Source organism: Triturus cristatus, chromosome 5_1, assembly GCF_964204655.1.
Source record: "Triturus cristatus chromosome 5_1, aTriCri1.1, whole genome shotgun sequence".
Classification (NCBI taxonomy): domain Eukaryota; kingdom Metazoa; phylum Chordata; class Amphibia; order Caudata; family Salamandridae; genus Triturus; species Triturus cristatus.
In genome coordinates, this window is record NC_140587.1 from 15,330,687 (window position 1) to 15,347,786 (window position 17,100).

The following is a 17,100-nucleotide window of genomic DNA, read 5'->3' on the forward strand; positions in this document are numbered from 1 at the left end:
TTAATCTCAGGGACCCCTGCGCTCACAAAGCTATATGGCCCTATATGATCTCTATTATACTCCAGCTAAAATATATAAATGGGGAAGTAGGGGGGGTCATAGATGTTCGAGATGTGGCTTACTAGCAGCTAATGATGTTCACATGTTTTTCACTTGCTCTAAACTAGATCAGTTTCTTCAAGAGGTTCAAACATTTATTAATTCAAATCTTAAAATTTCGGTGGTTTTATCTTCGGAATTAGTAATATTAGGATGTGAGACTGATGCTGGGTCATTTAGAGCAAGTCATACTGCAGCTTTAATCTTTATTGCTTTGTCTTTAGTACGACTATGTATCACATCGGAATGGATTAGCCCCATCCCCCCCACTTTTACGAACTGGAGAGCAAGGATTTTGGCTCTCCACAATCTGGAATTATCAGTGTTCATGAGGGGGGGTAGAAGGAAACGGGAAAGAGGGGTACAAATATGGGCTCCAATTACACAATGGTTGTATAGCTGATGAGTATAAGCAGTTCTTCTAAGGGCATATATTTTTTTTCTTTTCTTTTTCTCTTTTTTTTTACTGGGTTATAGGGGCTCGGGGTGGTTTACCTCGGGGTCTCCCTCCTACTGCATATGTCTGATGCTATATATGAAATGTTAATTTATATTGATTTCCATGATAAATTTATGTGATATAACCTACTGTATTATTTCCAAGTTGTAATAAAAAAAAAAAAAATTTAAAATGATTTTTTTTCAGTTTTTTTTTTTCAATTTTCAGAAAAAATATATTATGTTATTTAATGAATAAAATATTTATAAATAAACAGTTAAACACGTGGAGAAAATCAATAGAAAAAAATAGATGTTACTACTATTACACTTAAAAATTAGCATTTAAAAAACCTTTGAAATTCACTGAAAAAACCATAGGTTTCAGACACGTTATAGTCAGAAATTAGCATTTAAAAAGCCTTTGAAATTCACAGAAAAAAATACATAGGTTTCAGGGGCGTTATAGTTAGCTGGACATTTCACTCGTACAAAACCATAGAAATTCCTCCATTATAGTTAGTTCTTCTAACTATAACTTGCGCGCCCACAATGCACTGCTGATGATGTCACATATTACATAATTTATGACAAGATGATTGATAGATAAAGTTTATTGTTGAAGATATGCATCATATTACATGTACATGCTGATTATTGATTATTAATTACGATATATTTTATTTGTAGTTACCCCTGACGAAGGACTCACGTAGTCCGAAATGCATTGGGTTTTAATAAAAAGAACATGCCTGGGATGAATCATGCGTTTATCGTGTTTTTGACAGAAATCCGGATGGTCTCATCAGATACATAGGAAACCTGGGAAATTGCATGATGTTCTTAGTGTGGATCAAGTGGAGTCGAGTTGAAGCAGAAAATTTAATGAATAATTCACTAAACACGGATTAACTTAAACATTTGTGGACTTGTGCATGTTGCAGTGCGACTGGTTTTGGGGCGTAATGACGCCCCACCCAATTCATAGTATATCAAGTGCCATCAGGGCAAGGCACTACACCAGCTTTGCACGCACTCTTGGATGACTTTTGACAAACATTGGAATCAGAACTGAACTTTGGTGTGCATTCCCATTACTTTCATTCACGAATTATGGTTTGCACCCAGCATGTGAAGCAGGAGAAAAGACGGAATGGAGTTGGAAGCTCGTTTCACACAAAGGCTTTAACATCACGTTCTTTTTTAATTGGGGGATACAAGTTAAGCTGTCATTTCAACAAAGAGGGAAAGCAGCATTTTGTAAACAGCATTTGTTCCGTGCATGTTCATTCAATTAAGAACAGCTTTATTTTGGAAATCATCATTGAAGCACTTCTATGTTTGTTTAGGCATTGAAAACACGAACAAGCAAAGCACTTTGGGGATTGTAGTTTCAATTAATTGCGGAGTAGCAAAGGCTCTGACCAGGTGAATAATTAGTACACGCACACACCAGAGAGGGATTTCAATTTTCACGCGAGGTTTAAAAACCGAGCGTTTCTGAAGGCGGGTTAACATTTTGTTTCCGAGAGGAAGATGGAGAGTTTGCGATATCCCAGGGCAGGTACGTTTGTATTCAGCAGAATGCATGTGGGCAGGACCGTTTTAAACAGGGTAAATAGAGGGAGGTGTATTGGATTTAACGGGTGGAATGTCTCATTACGTGGTGGCAAATCATTCACAAGAGTCAAACACTGATGCTTTAGAAACAGAGCGCGATGGATAGTGGAAACTTACATCAGTTCAAAGCGAGTGGCTGTTTTTTGAAGGGTTTTTTCATTAAATATACACGGGCCATGTTGATGGTTAGTTAAGAAACTCCGTAGCATTAGGCAGAAGGGCGCTAGATAGGGGAGACTCACACCAGTTTTGAGCGAGTGGCTGTTCTTTGAAGGGCTTTCATTCAAATACACATGGGGTATGTTGGTAGTCAGTTAAGAAACTCCGCAGCATTAAGCAGAAGGGGGTGTTCACGGGGGCTGGGCATGATAATGAGGGGGATGTGTGTATATTTCATTTCATTTATTTATTTATTTTTTCGTTTTCACATTTGTGCACAATAATTCATGGAGTGCAACAAGATGATTGATAGATAAAGTTTATTGTTGAAGATATGCATCATATTACATGTACATGCTGATTATTGATTATTAATTACGATATATTTTATTTGTAGTTACCCCTGACGAAGGACTCACGTAGTCTGAAATGCATTGGGTTTTAATAAAAAGAACATGCCTGGGATGAATCATGCGTTTATCGTGTTTTTGACAGAAGTCCGGATAGTCTCATCAGATACATAGGAAACCTGGGAAATTGCATGATGTTCTTAGTGTGGAGTCGAGTTGAAGCAGAAAATTTAATGAATAATTACCTAAACACGGATTAACTTAAACATTTGTGGACTTGTGCATGTTGCAGTGCGACTGGTTTTGGGGCGTAATGACGCCCCACCCAATTCATCATTTATGACATGTCATGGTAACTGATGACATCATCCATGTGACAAGCTAATCCGCCTCATCACACACAAGTATAACCTTTGATAACTCACTATACAATACGGAGTACCATTTTTTAAACCATTTACATACCAATACTACATACCCACTCACTGATTCCTAGGTCTACACACACAACTACCCATTCACACACAGAATAACTCATACATGCAGTCACTGATCAATAGAACACTATCAAATGCACTCATACACCTATATAGACATTGACAAACCAGCACTTATCCTAGTCGGTTATGCAGTCATCCTACTCATTCAGGCAAAAAATCAATCCCACTTACATTTACTCACATATACAGTTATACACACAACACCTCATTTATTCATACAAATAGTAACTCATACTCACTGTGCTATAAAATCACTATTACATGTATGCACTCATCCATACAGTCACTCTAAAAATCACTAACTCTTACTTATAGCTATTTATATACACTGCTTTTTATTTTTGTTCTTCATTAGAGATGTACCACTGAGACATATTTTCACTCATCAACACACCCAAAAAAACACTCACTCACCTAAACAACTGTTCCCACATGTACTCTTAACCCCTTCGCTGCCAGGCCTTTTCCCCCTCCTGTGCCAAGCCTTTTTTTGGATATTTGGGGTAGTGCGCGATGAGGCCCCTGTAACTTTTTGACCACATAAAGTATCCACGCTAAATTTGCGTCCTTTTCTTCCAACATCATGGGGATTCTAAAGGTACTCAGGATTTGTGGATTCTCCTAGAGGGGTCACAGAAATGAGCCAAAATACAGCAAAATTTTGTTTTTTTTGGGAAAAATGGGGAAAACGGGCTGCAAATGAAAGCATCTGGGTTTTTCCCTGCAAATGTTATCAAAAAAGGGTTTGTGGGGTTGAAATCACCATTTCCCCAGCTTTTCGGGGATACCAGACTTTTGTCAGAAACCCAACATTTTTTACACAGTTTTGGCATTTTTCTGGGACATAGCCTATTTTTGCTATTTTTTGTGCTTTTGACCTCCTTCCAGTTAATGGCAGAAATGGGTACAAAAGCAATAATGGATCCTGGAAAGATATACATTTTCGAAAAGAAGACAAAATTCTGAATTCAGCAAGGGGTCATTTGTGTAGATCCATCAAGGTTTTTTTATAGAAACAAACAGTTAAATATAGGATAAATTGAAAATTAGTTGAAAAAACAGCCTTTTGTGTCAACGTTTTCACCTGTAACTTCTTCTAATTATGACAATTCTTTGAAAGCAATATACCATTGCATCCGCTGGACATTATCTTTCCTAAAAGATGCGTTATCAAATTCTGAGTTCAGGGATACCAGACTTCAGCTTCCCAACTTGCTCCTATTGGGAGATATGCAGGTACACATGGGACACAGCATTCCCCATTCTATCCTATGGGCAAGATGGCCTTTCAATAGTGAAAAACGAAATTGGCAGTATTTCAATATCAGGACATGTTACCCACACTAGAACATGTCCTACCTTTCACATACACTGCACCTTGCCCAGGGGGGTACCTTGGGCCTACCATAGGGGTGTCCAATGTGTAAGAAAAGGAAAGGGTCGGCCAGGACAACATGGCAGTTCACAGACTGCGCACAGGCACTGCGATGGCAGGTCTGAGACACCATTTTAGGGCTACTCAGGTGGGTGGCACAATCAGTGCTGCAAGCCCACTAGTAGCATTTGAGTTACCAGCCCTGGCACACTCAGTGCACTTTCCTAGGGACCTACTGGTAAAACAAATATGTCAATCATGGATAACCAATCACAATAACAATTTAACAGAGAGCATATGCACTTTAGCACTGATCAGCAGTGGTAAAGTGCCCAGAGTCCGATTGCCAACAACCACAGGTCAGGAAAAAGAAGGGAGGAAGAAGCAAAAAGTTTGGGGATAACCCTGCAAAAAGGGAAAATTCCAACAAGAGACCAAAGATGTCAACAAGAAATAAAAGTTAGTTATGGTGGCTTCAGAGCTATTGCTGTAGATGGTTATTCAGGAGTAACCATTTGATTTATTTTTTGATTGAGGAGGTCAAGGGGTTAGATATGATCTCGGGAGGAAGAGTGATCCATATTCTTGGTGCAATACCAGAGAAAGCACAGTTGTAAGTTCTCTTCTTTTTGAATTTGAGAGGTTTCAGCAGGAGCATGTTAGAGCTTCTTAGGGTCCAATTCAAACCAGATAGTTTGAGTTTTTTAGCAAGGTAAAGGGGGGTGTTATGATGAAGAGCTTTGTGCATCAAGCAGGCTATCTCGAACTGAATCCTTGCTTTGATCGACAGCCAATTGAGTTGAATTAGGTCTGGTGTGATGTGGTCATGTTTTCTAGAACCAGCGAGGAGTCTGGCAGCAGAGGTCAGAGTGGCTCTTAGATGTGCCAATCTAGCTTTGGGTACCCCGCTAGGGGCACCATTCCATACTACAAGTGTGAGATAACGAGGGATTGGACTGCAGACTGAATGTCCTCAGAAGGCAAGAATGGCTTGATTTTTCTTAATGGGTTGAGCTGATGATTGGCTCCCCTTGTTGTAACACTGATGTGATCTTGCATATCCAGGTATTTGTAATACAACAAGTAGAGAGAGCGAAGAGTTTGAGAGAGCTCGTCCTTTTCCCCTGGTTAATATGAATTAATAATTCTCACAAAATGTCAAATGCATCCAAAACTGAGTCGTAAAAGGGAACAACCAATAGGTTTTTGAAAAAACTTTCACCCACTAACCTAGTTGGTGGCATGCTTCATCATTGGGTTCCCACCTAGGGTACAGAGTATATCCTAGGTCTGCTTCTACGCCTGACTACAGTGGAGCAGGATCTCTATTTTGGGTGAAAATTTGTGAAAAAGAAGTGAATTTAAAACGGTCTCCAGGAAACTCCTCCTATCTAAGAGAATTCTTTAATGGTGGGAGCCTGAGGCAGGGTTAAAAATAAAATGTGGATGTTTTTGAGGTGTGAATGATCTCATACATCCTACAACTAGTCTACATGTTTCAGCCAAATAGAGTCGATTATAATGGCTTTCGTCAGGACAAAACATGAAAACGTCAAAGGAAATTAAACCTTTGGTGATGTGAAAGCACACGCACTAAGGTGTGCTTGAAACGTGAAGCATATTATCTCTATTTTCTGCTTGAAACAGTAACTTACTGTTTCCACCTTAATCAATCAATCAATCACTGCATTTGTAAAGCACGCTACATACCCAAGAGGGTCTCAAGGCGCTGGGGAGGAGGGGGGTGCTACTGGTTGAAGAGCCAGGTCTTGAGGAGTCTTCTGAAGGCCAGCAGGTCCTGGGTCTGTCGTAGGATGGTGGGGAGAGTGTTCCAGGTCTTGGCAGCGAGGTAGGAGAAGGATCTGCCGCCGGCAGTGGTTTTTTGGATGTGGGGGACTGTGGCGAGGGCGAGGTTGGCTGAGCGGAGGCTTCGGGTGGGGGTGTGGAAGCTGAGTCGGTTGTTGAGGTAGGTGGGTCTGGTGTTGTTCAGTGCTTTGTGTGCGTGGACCAGGAGCTTGAAGGTGATCCTTTTGTTGACGGGGAGCCAGTGCAGGCCTCTCAGGTGGATAGTGATGTGGCTGCGGCGGGGGACGTCGAGGATGAGTCAGGCCGAGGCGTTCTGGATGCGTTGGAGTCGTCTAAGGAGCTTTTTTGTAGTTCCTGAGTAGAGAGCTTTCCCGTAGTCGAGTCTGTTGGTGATGAGGGCCTGGGTAACGGTTTTTCTCGTGTCAAGTGGGATCCATTTGAAAATCCTGCGGAGCATACGGAGGGTGTTGAAGCAGGACGTGGAGACGGCGTTGACTTGCCTGGTCATGGAGAGAGTGGAGTCGAGGATGACCCCCAGGTTGCGTGCGTGGTCCGTGGGTTCCAGGGCTGTGCCTAGTGACGTGGGCCACCAAGAGTCGTCACAGGCTGATGGGGTGGGTCCGAGAATGAGGACCTCCGTCTTGTCTGAGTTCAGCTGCAGTCTGCTGCCCTTCATCCAGTCGGCTACAGCCTTCATTCCTCTGTGGAGGTTAGCTTTGGTGGTGTGGGTATCTTTGGTGAGGGATTTGATCAGTAGGAGATGATGTTGAGGTTGTGTTGTCGTGTGACGTGGGTGAGGGGGGCCATGTAGATATTGAACAGCGTCGGGCTGAGGGAAGATCCCTGTGGGACGCCGCAGATGATCTTGGTGGTTTTGGAGCGGAAGGGTGGGAGGCGGACGCTCTGGATTCAGCCGGAGAGGAAGGATGTGGTCCAGGCCAGGGCCTTCTCTTGGATACCGGCGTCATGGAGGCGTGCTGATAGGGTGCGGTGGCAGACCGTGTTAAAGGCTGCTGATAGGTCCAGGAGGATGAGGGCGGCTGTTTCTCCTTTGTCCATCAGGGTCTGGATGTCGTCAGTGGCGGCGATGAGGGCGGTCTCGGTGCTGTGGTTGCTGCGAAAACCGGATTGGGAAGGATCCAGGATGTTGTTAACTTCAAGGTAGCGGGTCAGCTGTTTGTTGACAATCTTTTTGGTCACTTTTGCCCGGAAAGGGAGCAGGGAGATGGGCCGGAAGTTCATGAGGTCCTTGGGGCCCGCCTTGGGCTTCTGCAGAAGGGCGTTGATCTCGGCGTGCTTCCAGCTTTCTGGGAAGTTTGCTGTCTCGAAGGAACAGTTGATTGTTTTCCGGAGGTGGGGCGCGATGGTTGCGCTGGCTTTGTTGAAGAAGTGGTGAGGGCAGGGGTCCGATGGGGATCCGGAGTGGATGGAGTTCATGGTTTTGATGGTGTCTTCGTCGCTGACACTGAACCAGACAGTCAGGCGACTGGTGCGAGTTGTAGTCGCAGGGGTGGTGCACTCGGTGGTGGGTGCGGGGGGGTCGGAGTTGAAGCTGTCGTGGATGTCAGTGATCTTGCGGTGGAAGAAGGTGGCCAGGGAGTTGCACAGGTCTTGAGATGGCGGGAAGTCGTTGGTGTTGGAGCTGGGGTTGGAGAGTTGTTTCACGATGCTGAAGAGCTCTTTGGTGTTGTGTGCGTTGTTGTCTAGGCGGTCCTTGAAGGCGGTCTTCTTGGCGGTCTTGATGAGTTGGTGGTGTCTGCGGGTGGCGCTCTTGAGGGCTGTGTGGTTGTCTGGTGTTCGGTCGTGGAGCCATTTCTTCTCCAGCTTCCGACAGGTGTGCTTGGAGATCCAGAGGTCCACGGTGAACCAGGCGGCTTTCTTGTTGGTGTGGCTGGTTGTAGAGGTCTTGAGAGGGGCGAGGGTGTTGGCGCAGTTGTTGATCCACTGTGTGAGGTTGGTCGCAGCAGTGTCTGGTTCGGTGGGGTCGGTGGGTGGTCTCAGGGCGAGGGCGGTAGTCAGTTGGTCCTCGGTGACCTTAACCCCGGCAGCGCCGTGGTAGCTGTTGGGTGCGGTGGTGGGTTTTCTGAAGGGGAAGTGGACGCATCTGTGGTCGGTCCAGTGTGGTTCGGTGGTGTGGTTGAAGGAGACGTGGGGGCTTGCGGTACCTGTAGGAAAAAATATGACATAATAATTCAAGTTCATTACTGTACAGTACTGTTTTTGTGATGCAGTCTGTGATGTAAAACCACCATCACACATAATCATAGGTGCTTGTGCATGCGCACAGATAAATCATCCCAGCATGCACAAGCATTTCTCTTTGTACATGCATAGGAAAAAAACCTGTCCGGTAACTTAAAGTCCGTTCCGGCACTCACAGGTTCCGTTAGCATGTATTCAGAAGTCAGCGTTCCAATTAGGTCATTGCAACCTCTTTTTTAAAAGCTCAGAATGTAATCACTTCCGTTTCCCAGGCAGAGAAATCTCGACATCCTGGTATAAAGAGAATGTTTGACACAATATTGAATTGCTTATTCAAGTTATTTTTTAATCAAGTAACATGGGTCCCGGCGAGGGGCGGTGTCTATAGTCACACTCTAGACAGGGGGCATAAGCAAGTTTGTTAATTGAGGCAAACCCATCAACCTTTTGGTGGATTACTGAGAAAAATCGATGCTCTCCCCGAACCAGCTTACTTCGTCAAGGTCCACCTTCCGTGTTGCATAGCTACTGCGGTCCTAGCAAGGAATACCGGAGATGCTCTGGTGGCTGCCTCTTGTGTCTAAATAATTGTTATTTCTGAAGTGCGTTGGAAAGAAATACTTTAATATGATCAAAATAAATCAATACACTAGGGGCCAGATGTATGACCCTTTCATTTAGCGCCTCGCAATTTTTGACTCATTGAATGAATGAAATGAAATTAAAAGACATTTGTAAAGCGCATGGCTACCCGGGAGCGTCCCAGCGCTAAGAACCGACACGGGAGAGGCGAAAAAGCTAAGGAAACAGAAGAGTCTTCAGATGTTTACGGAAAGCCAGATGGTTGGGAATTATACGAAGGTGTAGTGGCAGGGAGTTCCAGAGTTCAGCAGCATTATAGGAGAAGAGTTGTCAGCCGCTTCTAGCCTTCTTGATCCTGGGGACCTCGGCCAGCCACAGTTCGTCTGACCGAAGTTTCCTATTTGCTTTGTAAGGAAGGATCATGGCTGAATTGATGTGAGGCCCAATCCCTTGCATAGATTTCTGCGCTAGGCATAAGGCCTTGAATCTGATGCGTTCCTGCACTGGGAGCCAGTTGAGAGAGCAGATTGATGGTTTTGCCGATTGTCTGTTGGCGGCTCCCGTCAGAAGTCTGGTGGTACTGTTTTGAACAGACTGTAATTAGGAGACTACTGAGGTGGGGGCACCCAGATAGAGTGTGTTCCCGTAGTCCAACCTAGAGAGTATAAGGGATTGGACCTGTACCTTTTTTGCTTGGGGGGGAAGGAGAGGAAGGACTTTGCGGGCCATTCTGAGCAGGCCATAGCAGATAGCAGCTATCTTCTTGGCCTGTGTTTTGAAGTTCAAGTCCTGATCCAACCAGATGCCCAGGCTCTTGATCTCCATTTTAGGGACCGGGGTTGGACCCATGCCAGCTGGCCACATGGAACTGGGCTTAAAACTGAGGGAATTGCCCAGTATCATGAACTCAGTTCTTCCACCATTAAGCTTAAGCTGAGACGCGTCCATCCATTTCGAGATGTCCTCCAGACAAGTATAGAGGCCATTGGTATTATGGTCTGCTTGGTTAAGCGCTACCACCAATTGCGTATCATTGGCATAGGTCACCATGTGGATTCCAGAGGGGTCTACAATGGCTGCCAGAGGAGCCATATATACATTAAAAAGGGTTGGGCTAAGCGACGAGCCCTGGGGGACTTCGCTCATCAAAGGGGTGGGTTCGGGTGCAATGTTCTCCTCAAATACCTGAAAGGTTCTACCCTCCAAGAAGGAGCGCGGCCATTGGAGTACTGTGCCTGTTACTCCTATACTCCTGAGATAGGGCCTCATGTAGGTAGCGAAATACCGGTCGGTAACGGCCGATTATCGGTAAATATGCCGTTACCGACCGGTATTCAGACAAGTGAGATGTAGGAGTCCAAAAACCACTTTTCGGTAAATATGAGGCGGTAAATACCGATTCATAGTTACCGAATTCCAAAATACCGATTCATGTTTACCGAATACATAATTAACGAATCGGTAAATATGAAGTGGTAAATATGAAGTGGTAAAAATTTAAAATGACATGTAGGAGCAGGCGGTAATTAAGAAATCCAGGAAAATCGGTAAATAAGAGTCGGTAATTAACACGGATTGAAAGCAGGTGGTAACCATCAACAATGCACATAAGCAATCCCAAAATGCAACAGCGTGGACTACATGGCCGCCATGTACGTCATTGCAAGGCGCCTACGTCTACAGGCAGCAGGACTGAGGGTGTGGCGACGGGAGGAACAAATCTACAGACAGCGCATCACACTATTACAGCTGACTGATGCAGAGATACATGAGAGGTACAGGCTACACCCCGAAACCATCATGGACCTGATAAGGGACCTGCACCCACTCCTGGACCAGCCAACAAGAAGGTCGCACGCCATACCACCACATGTGCAGGTGCTCTGCAGCCTACATCTACTGGCATCCGGCAGTTATCAGGTGGTGATAGCTGCGGTGGGTGGTGTATCCCAGAGTTGCCTGTCCCGTTTCTTCAGGAAGTTCCTGGATGCCATGATGCAGAGAATGCACCACTACATAAGCTTCCCAAACACACAGGCTGCACTGCAGAAAACAAAAACAGACTTTTATCACATGGCACAGTTCCCCCATGTCATCGGCTGTATTGATGGTACACACATCCCAATCTGTCCACCAGCTGATACAGAGCACATCTACAGGAACAGGAAGTCCACCCACTCCATCAATGTGCAGGTGATCTGTGATGCAGGGAACATCATCACAGATATTGTTGCAAAGTTTCCTGGGAGCACCCACGACTCATACATCTTCCAGAATAGTGGGATCTACACACGACTGAGTGCCGGCGAATTCGGAGAGGGATACCTGCTGGGTAAGTAACAGTGACGCCCCTTGAAACCTGCAAATCAGAGTGTATAGAGGCATGTAACTGATGGTTCCCTCTTACTCATCCAGGCGACAGTGCATATGCATGCCGTTCATTCATCCTCACTCCCTACCTACACCCAGCAACCCAGAGTGAGAGACGATACAACGTGGCCCACAAAACAACACGCAATGTGGTGGAGCGCACGTTTGGACTACTGAAGAGCAGGTTCCGCTGCCTCCACAAGAGCGGAGGCGCACGCCAGTACAAACCCATCACCTGCTGCAAGATTATTGCCACTTGTGCAATGCTGCACAACCTTGCCACGAAAAAAGGTACAGATGTGGAACTAACATATGTTGAGGACAACGAGGATGAGTCAGGCCAGCCAGAGGGCAGCGCAGCTAGAGTGCCAACTGCAATCGATGGGAGAGAGAGACGGGCAGAGATCACATGCAACTATTTCTGAGTAAGTGAGGGGACACAGCGAGTTGTGAGAAGTCATGACGTAGTTTAATGTGGCACCACGCCATGAACACATGAACAGGCCAATCTGGCAATATACCATCTATACAAGGAGTATGTCCAGGGTTACGTCACCCAATGGGAAGTGGCTAAGCAGGGCCACATCAATGTTTGCGCATACGCGCTGCAGTGGTGGATTGCACGGCCTGTGCATCCTCACTAGAGCCAACCCCAAGCCGCCTGCTGCTCCTGCGTGCTTCTGGGACGGGGGGTGTGATGCTGCTGCTGGTGTCGATGCGCTCCGCAGCATCCCCTGCAGCAGTTGTCGACGCCTGACTAGTCAATAGCACCCCTAGTGCACTTGTCACCTGCACCATCCCCCGAGACAGGTCGCTGCAGCACTGTGTTAGGCCCTCCTGCATCGTCACAGAGCGCCGGCAAAGTAGGGAAGTCGCAGTTGCCAGACGGTTGAGTGCCCTGCTGGTAGTGTCCCTTCTCTGGCGTTCCCGGCGCCGTGCTTCGATGTCAGCATCTAATTTGCTGCCCAACTGCTGGATTGACTGGGACATGTCCCGAATGCCCGCAGCCATGCCGCCAATGTTTGTGTCCATGTTGACTAAGCTTGTCTTCATCACCCGCATGTGCCTCTGGACTGACATAACTGCCTTTGATTGCAGGCGCTGTTGCTTCAACATTTGGCCCTCGAGCCCCAAGAAGACACCATGGCCGTCAGTGGGTGCTGGTGGACTCTGGACACGCGACCTGCGGCGCCCTCTTGCTCCCGTCTTTGCTGCCTGTGAGGTGTGGGGCACAGTGGGATGGCTCCCTTCCTGGTGCCCGGTGCGGTCTTCTGGGCCCATGCTGTCGTCTGACGAGGTGTCGAAGGCTCGTAGCCTGGCTGCTGGACGCCTCCTCATTCTCACACCTGCAAGCGGAGATGTGGCCGGTGATTCGAACATGAGTGGCGATGCTGGCTGTGGTTGTGGTGATGCTGGCTCTCGGTGAGGTGATGCTGGCTCTGTGTGCGGCGAGGCTGGCTGTGTTGGTGGTGCGGCTGCCAGTGGGCCTGCTCCCTGGTCTGAACTCGTGCTGGCTAGAGGTGATTTTTGTGGCAGGTGTGCCGTCTCCCCTGCAGCATGCCCTGTACTGCATGATGTCACATCTGTGGACAGAAAAACAACATTGGCTCAGTGTCCCCGAAGGGCTGCATTGCAAGCGTCACAATAAATCATTTCACATTCCAATCTGTCCTCTGTCTCCTTGTGCCTCGAGTGCGTGACATGCCCTGTTGCCCTGTGACATTTACGTCATGGTTAGTGTTGCCCTGACTACATCTCCCGGAATGCATTGCCTGTCTGCACTGACACGTGTGGACTGCAGTGTGATTCTCGTTTCACAATGGGGGATGTGGGATAGGGGTAGGGGGGGCTACATTGCTGTGCTTTCGTCTTACCTTGGTGTGTTGCGGCTCTGGCAGAGCTGTCGGCGTCCCCAAGACCCACGACGCTCTCTTGCTCGATTGTGGCCGCCACCAGCTCCTCCAGTTCGGTGAGGGCAGGTGCCCTGTTGGTTCCACCTCCGGTCTGGCTGGCCTCCTTCTGGATGTCGCCCATCTTCCTCTTGGTCACAATCCTCAGGTCATACCAGCGCTTTTTGAGGACCTCAATGTCCCTGTGGGTCACTCCCACAGCATTGACCTGCGCCTGGATGGCCAGCCATATGTTGCGCTTTTCGGCCTCAGGCACTTGCAGGGATTGCCTCCCAAACAGCTTCTGGTGCTGCTTCACCACCTCCTCCACCAGCACCTGGAGTTCCTTGGGGCTGAATTTGAGCTTCCTCCTCCTTTCCCCTCCGTCTTTCTGTGTTCTCTGGCTGGACATGCTGTTCGTTTCCCGCTCGCACATGCAACTGCTCCCTGCCTCTCCTCTGCACTCCAAGCCTCTCCAGGGTCGGCTAATTATGTACACCTGCCTGGGTGTGGCCACGTCGGCTAATTGTGTACACCTGCCTGGGTGTGGGCAGTTCCTGGTTGGGTGGGCTGTCGTTGCACAGGATTAGCTGTTTCGTCAAGTCATGTGATGTTATTTACCGAATCCGTACATACCGATTCGGTATTTTCCGATTCGGTGGATACCACCTCGGTATTTTCCGAATCGGTAGATACCACCTCGGTATTTTCCGATTCGGTAATTATCACCTCGGTATTTACCGATTCGGTGAATTCCGATTCGTATTTACCGAATGTTACCGAATCGGTAACTGTTACCGAATTTTTACCTACATATAACTTACCGATTCTAATTTACCGATTCGGTACGGCTCGGTATTTAAGAACCGGTAAAATTTATTTACCTACATGAGGCCCATAGTGAGTCAGAATCGTATGGTTCACCGTGTCAAACGCTGCACTTAGGTCAAGGAGTATGATGGCTGACGAACCTCCCGAGTCTAAAGTTTTCCTGCTTTCCTCCACCGCTGCTAACAGGGCCGTTTTGGTACTCTGACGCGGTCGGAACCCTGTTTGAGAGGAATGGAGCAGGCTGTGGGTTTCGAGGAATCCCGAGAGGGTTTGCTTAAAGTATTTCTCTACCACTTTACCTATTCCCGGCAGGAGAGAGATAGGGCGGTAATTGCCCAAAGCTGTCGGGTCCAGGTTAGGTTTCTTGAGTAGAACTTTCACCATGGCCTTTTTCCAGTTGGTAGGAACAATTCCTGTGGACAGTGATGCGTTAATATGGTCCGTCAAGTTAGGGGCTATTGTCAAAGCTACCTGTTTTACAATGTTAAGCGGTGCAGGATCCCTAGGTGATCCGCTCTTTACCGAAGACAGCAAGGTAAGAAGAGTTTACCAGGGCAGGGGAGGGAAGATCTCTAGTGTGTGTTCAGAGGGGCGTGGGTCGGGATCCATCTGCTTGTATGTGGTCTCGCCCTCGTCATCCCACTACGGCAGGGATTCCAGAATATGTTGAAGTTTAGCGGTGAAAAAGTCTGCCAGTTTGTTACACCGTAGGCCGGAGGTGTCCGGTGCTATTCGTGGGGCGAGAGCTTTAAGTCTTTAATAATGATGAAAGTTTCTCTGGGCGAATTGGAGGCTGATAAATTCTTGCCTTCGTAATAGGAGGCCTGGGCTTTTTTCGTTTCTGCTTTATAGACACGGATAGCTGCCCTCTATTCCAACTTTTTTATGGGTAGGAAGTTTTTCCTCCACTGTCTTTCCTTGACCTTACAGCGCTGTTCTAAGGTGCGCAGTTCGGAGGAGAACCAGGGACAGTTATGAGACCCGTCTGTCTTTTTTATCCTAGTCTTTGAAAGAACCAAGTCAAGTGACTCCTCTATCCAGTTAGAGAAGTCCTCATTGGCTTTCACTGGGCATGGGTTCGGTCATTTCAAGTTCCTGGGTCTCCAGGGGGAGCTTGGCCCAGAAGTGGTCTTGGGTCCATATTGATAGAGCAGTGGGTTTAGTGAACTGTGGGGACCAGGAGAGGGCGACAAGGAGATGGTCTGACCACAGGAGAGGGGTAAGATATGTCCCTTTAAGGTCTTCTAGACTAGAGAACACCGGGTCAAGGAGGTGTCCCTTAACATGAGTGAAATGCAAGATTTTTTGGGACAATTAGAGAGCCATTAGGTCTCTGGCCAGCTCGACTGCGTTTACAGCCTGTGTATTGTCAAAATGGAGATTAAAATCTCCAAGGAGAGTGAAATTAGCCGCCGAGCTTGCCATGTTAACAGCTGCCTCCAACAGTGATTTGTTGAAGGATCCTATTACTCCAGGGGGACGATAAATAAGGATGCCTGTGAATGATAGGAGTGGCGTGAGTTCTATGATGAAATGGGCATTCTCACAGTCTGCAACGGGGTTCCCAAGCAGGCCGCAGGTGAATTGTTCCTTATGGATGATAGATATCCCACCCCTTCTGCCTGTTGTACAATCTACCCTCTGCATCACGAAACCATGAGGTAGTGCTTGCACAATATCTGGTTCAGAACTGGCATTAAGCCAGGTTTCCGTGAGAAACAGCACAACGGGATCAGAGTCTTTAAGGAGCATCCAGATCTCTGAAGTGTGTTTAGGGAGGGATCTGCAGTTTAGTAGAAGGATACTGAACTGGTCCTTGGATGTGGTGGGCCCTGAGCTATTTGAAGAGAAGTTATACCTGCAATGTGGGCATCTTTCGGGGACGTTATCCAGAGAGATAGTGTGGGCGCAAGTCGTCCCCAGGGTGCCATTTAACTGCTTGAGCTGAGTGCTGTAAAAATGGTACTGAGTTGAGGGAGGAGATGCAGGGGTTCTGGCCCCTGAGCCTAGTCAGGCATGGACGGGCGCAGACGGGCTTGACTTAGGCGCGCCCAATGTGCACGTCCGCTGCACGATCGCGTCATCAAACGCCTTTATACCAGTAAAAGCTGCGCCGGGACCAGCAACTAGACTGCTGACCAGGCGATCGGAAATGCAGAAGTGAGTGTGCCCCTTGAGCCCCAGAGCATTGAACACAGCTCTGCCCCCACACATTGCAACAAATACGTATTTAAAAGAAAGAACACAGTTAAAACAGCAGTAAAAGAGCTTTTTTTTAAAAAACACTGACCTACAGACTCACTCTGTGTGCAATAGTGATTTGCCTCTGGCCCGTGTCAGGCGAGTCGCAAATTGCGAGGCACTAAATGAAATGTACAACATTGTTATTATAGCGTTTCGCAATTCCCACTGGGGTCGCAAATTGCGAGGCTCAATAATATTAATGAGCCTCTCGCAATTTTTGAGCCATTGGGAATGGCTGGCCTTCCCAGGAATGGTGACCTGCTGGGCTCAGCAGACCACCATGTCTGGGACTGCTTTTTAATAAAGCAGTATTTTTCTTAAATGCAGCCCGTTTTCTGGATGCATTAAAAAAAAAAAAAATGAAACATTTTCGTTTCATTTTTTAAGGGCAGCCTGTGGTTCCTGGGACCAATGCCTGCCCTTAAAAAATATTTTTAGAGACAGTCACAAAGTGGAAGGGGTCCCCTGGGGACCCCTTCCAAATTGCGACTACATTACCACACTCTTGAAGAGGGTGGTAATTTGTGAGAGTTTCGCGACAGCAAATGCGATCACAAAACATTCACACATGGCATTGCGGATGCAATTAAGAAGGGAACGCCCCTTTCTAATTGCGACTCGCAGTTCCTAAATCG

At 47.1% G+C, this 17,100-nt stretch overlaps 1 protein-coding gene across 2 annotated transcripts in view; it reads left to right on the plus strand.

Moving 5' to 3' along the window:
* Positions 1 to 2,064: 2,064 nt before the first annotated feature.
* LOC146829966 (uncharacterized) overlaps positions 2,065 to 17,100 on the plus strand; it is an 82,809-nt gene continuing 67,773 nt past the window's right edge. Inside the window, exons 1-2 of one of the 2 annotated variants that reach the window (XR_014961120.1) lie at positions 2,065 to 2,101; positions 12,600 to 13,010. Coding sequence is in view for 1 of the 2 variants with exons in the window: in XM_085603999.1 (XP_085460125.1) it covers positions 2,074 to 2,101 (28 nt within the window). In the remaining variant the exon portion in view is untranslated. Of the gene's footprint in view, positions 2,102 to 12,599; positions 13,011 to 17,100 lie in introns of those variants that run through there. The other variant, XM_085603999.1, reaches the window with a different exon arrangement.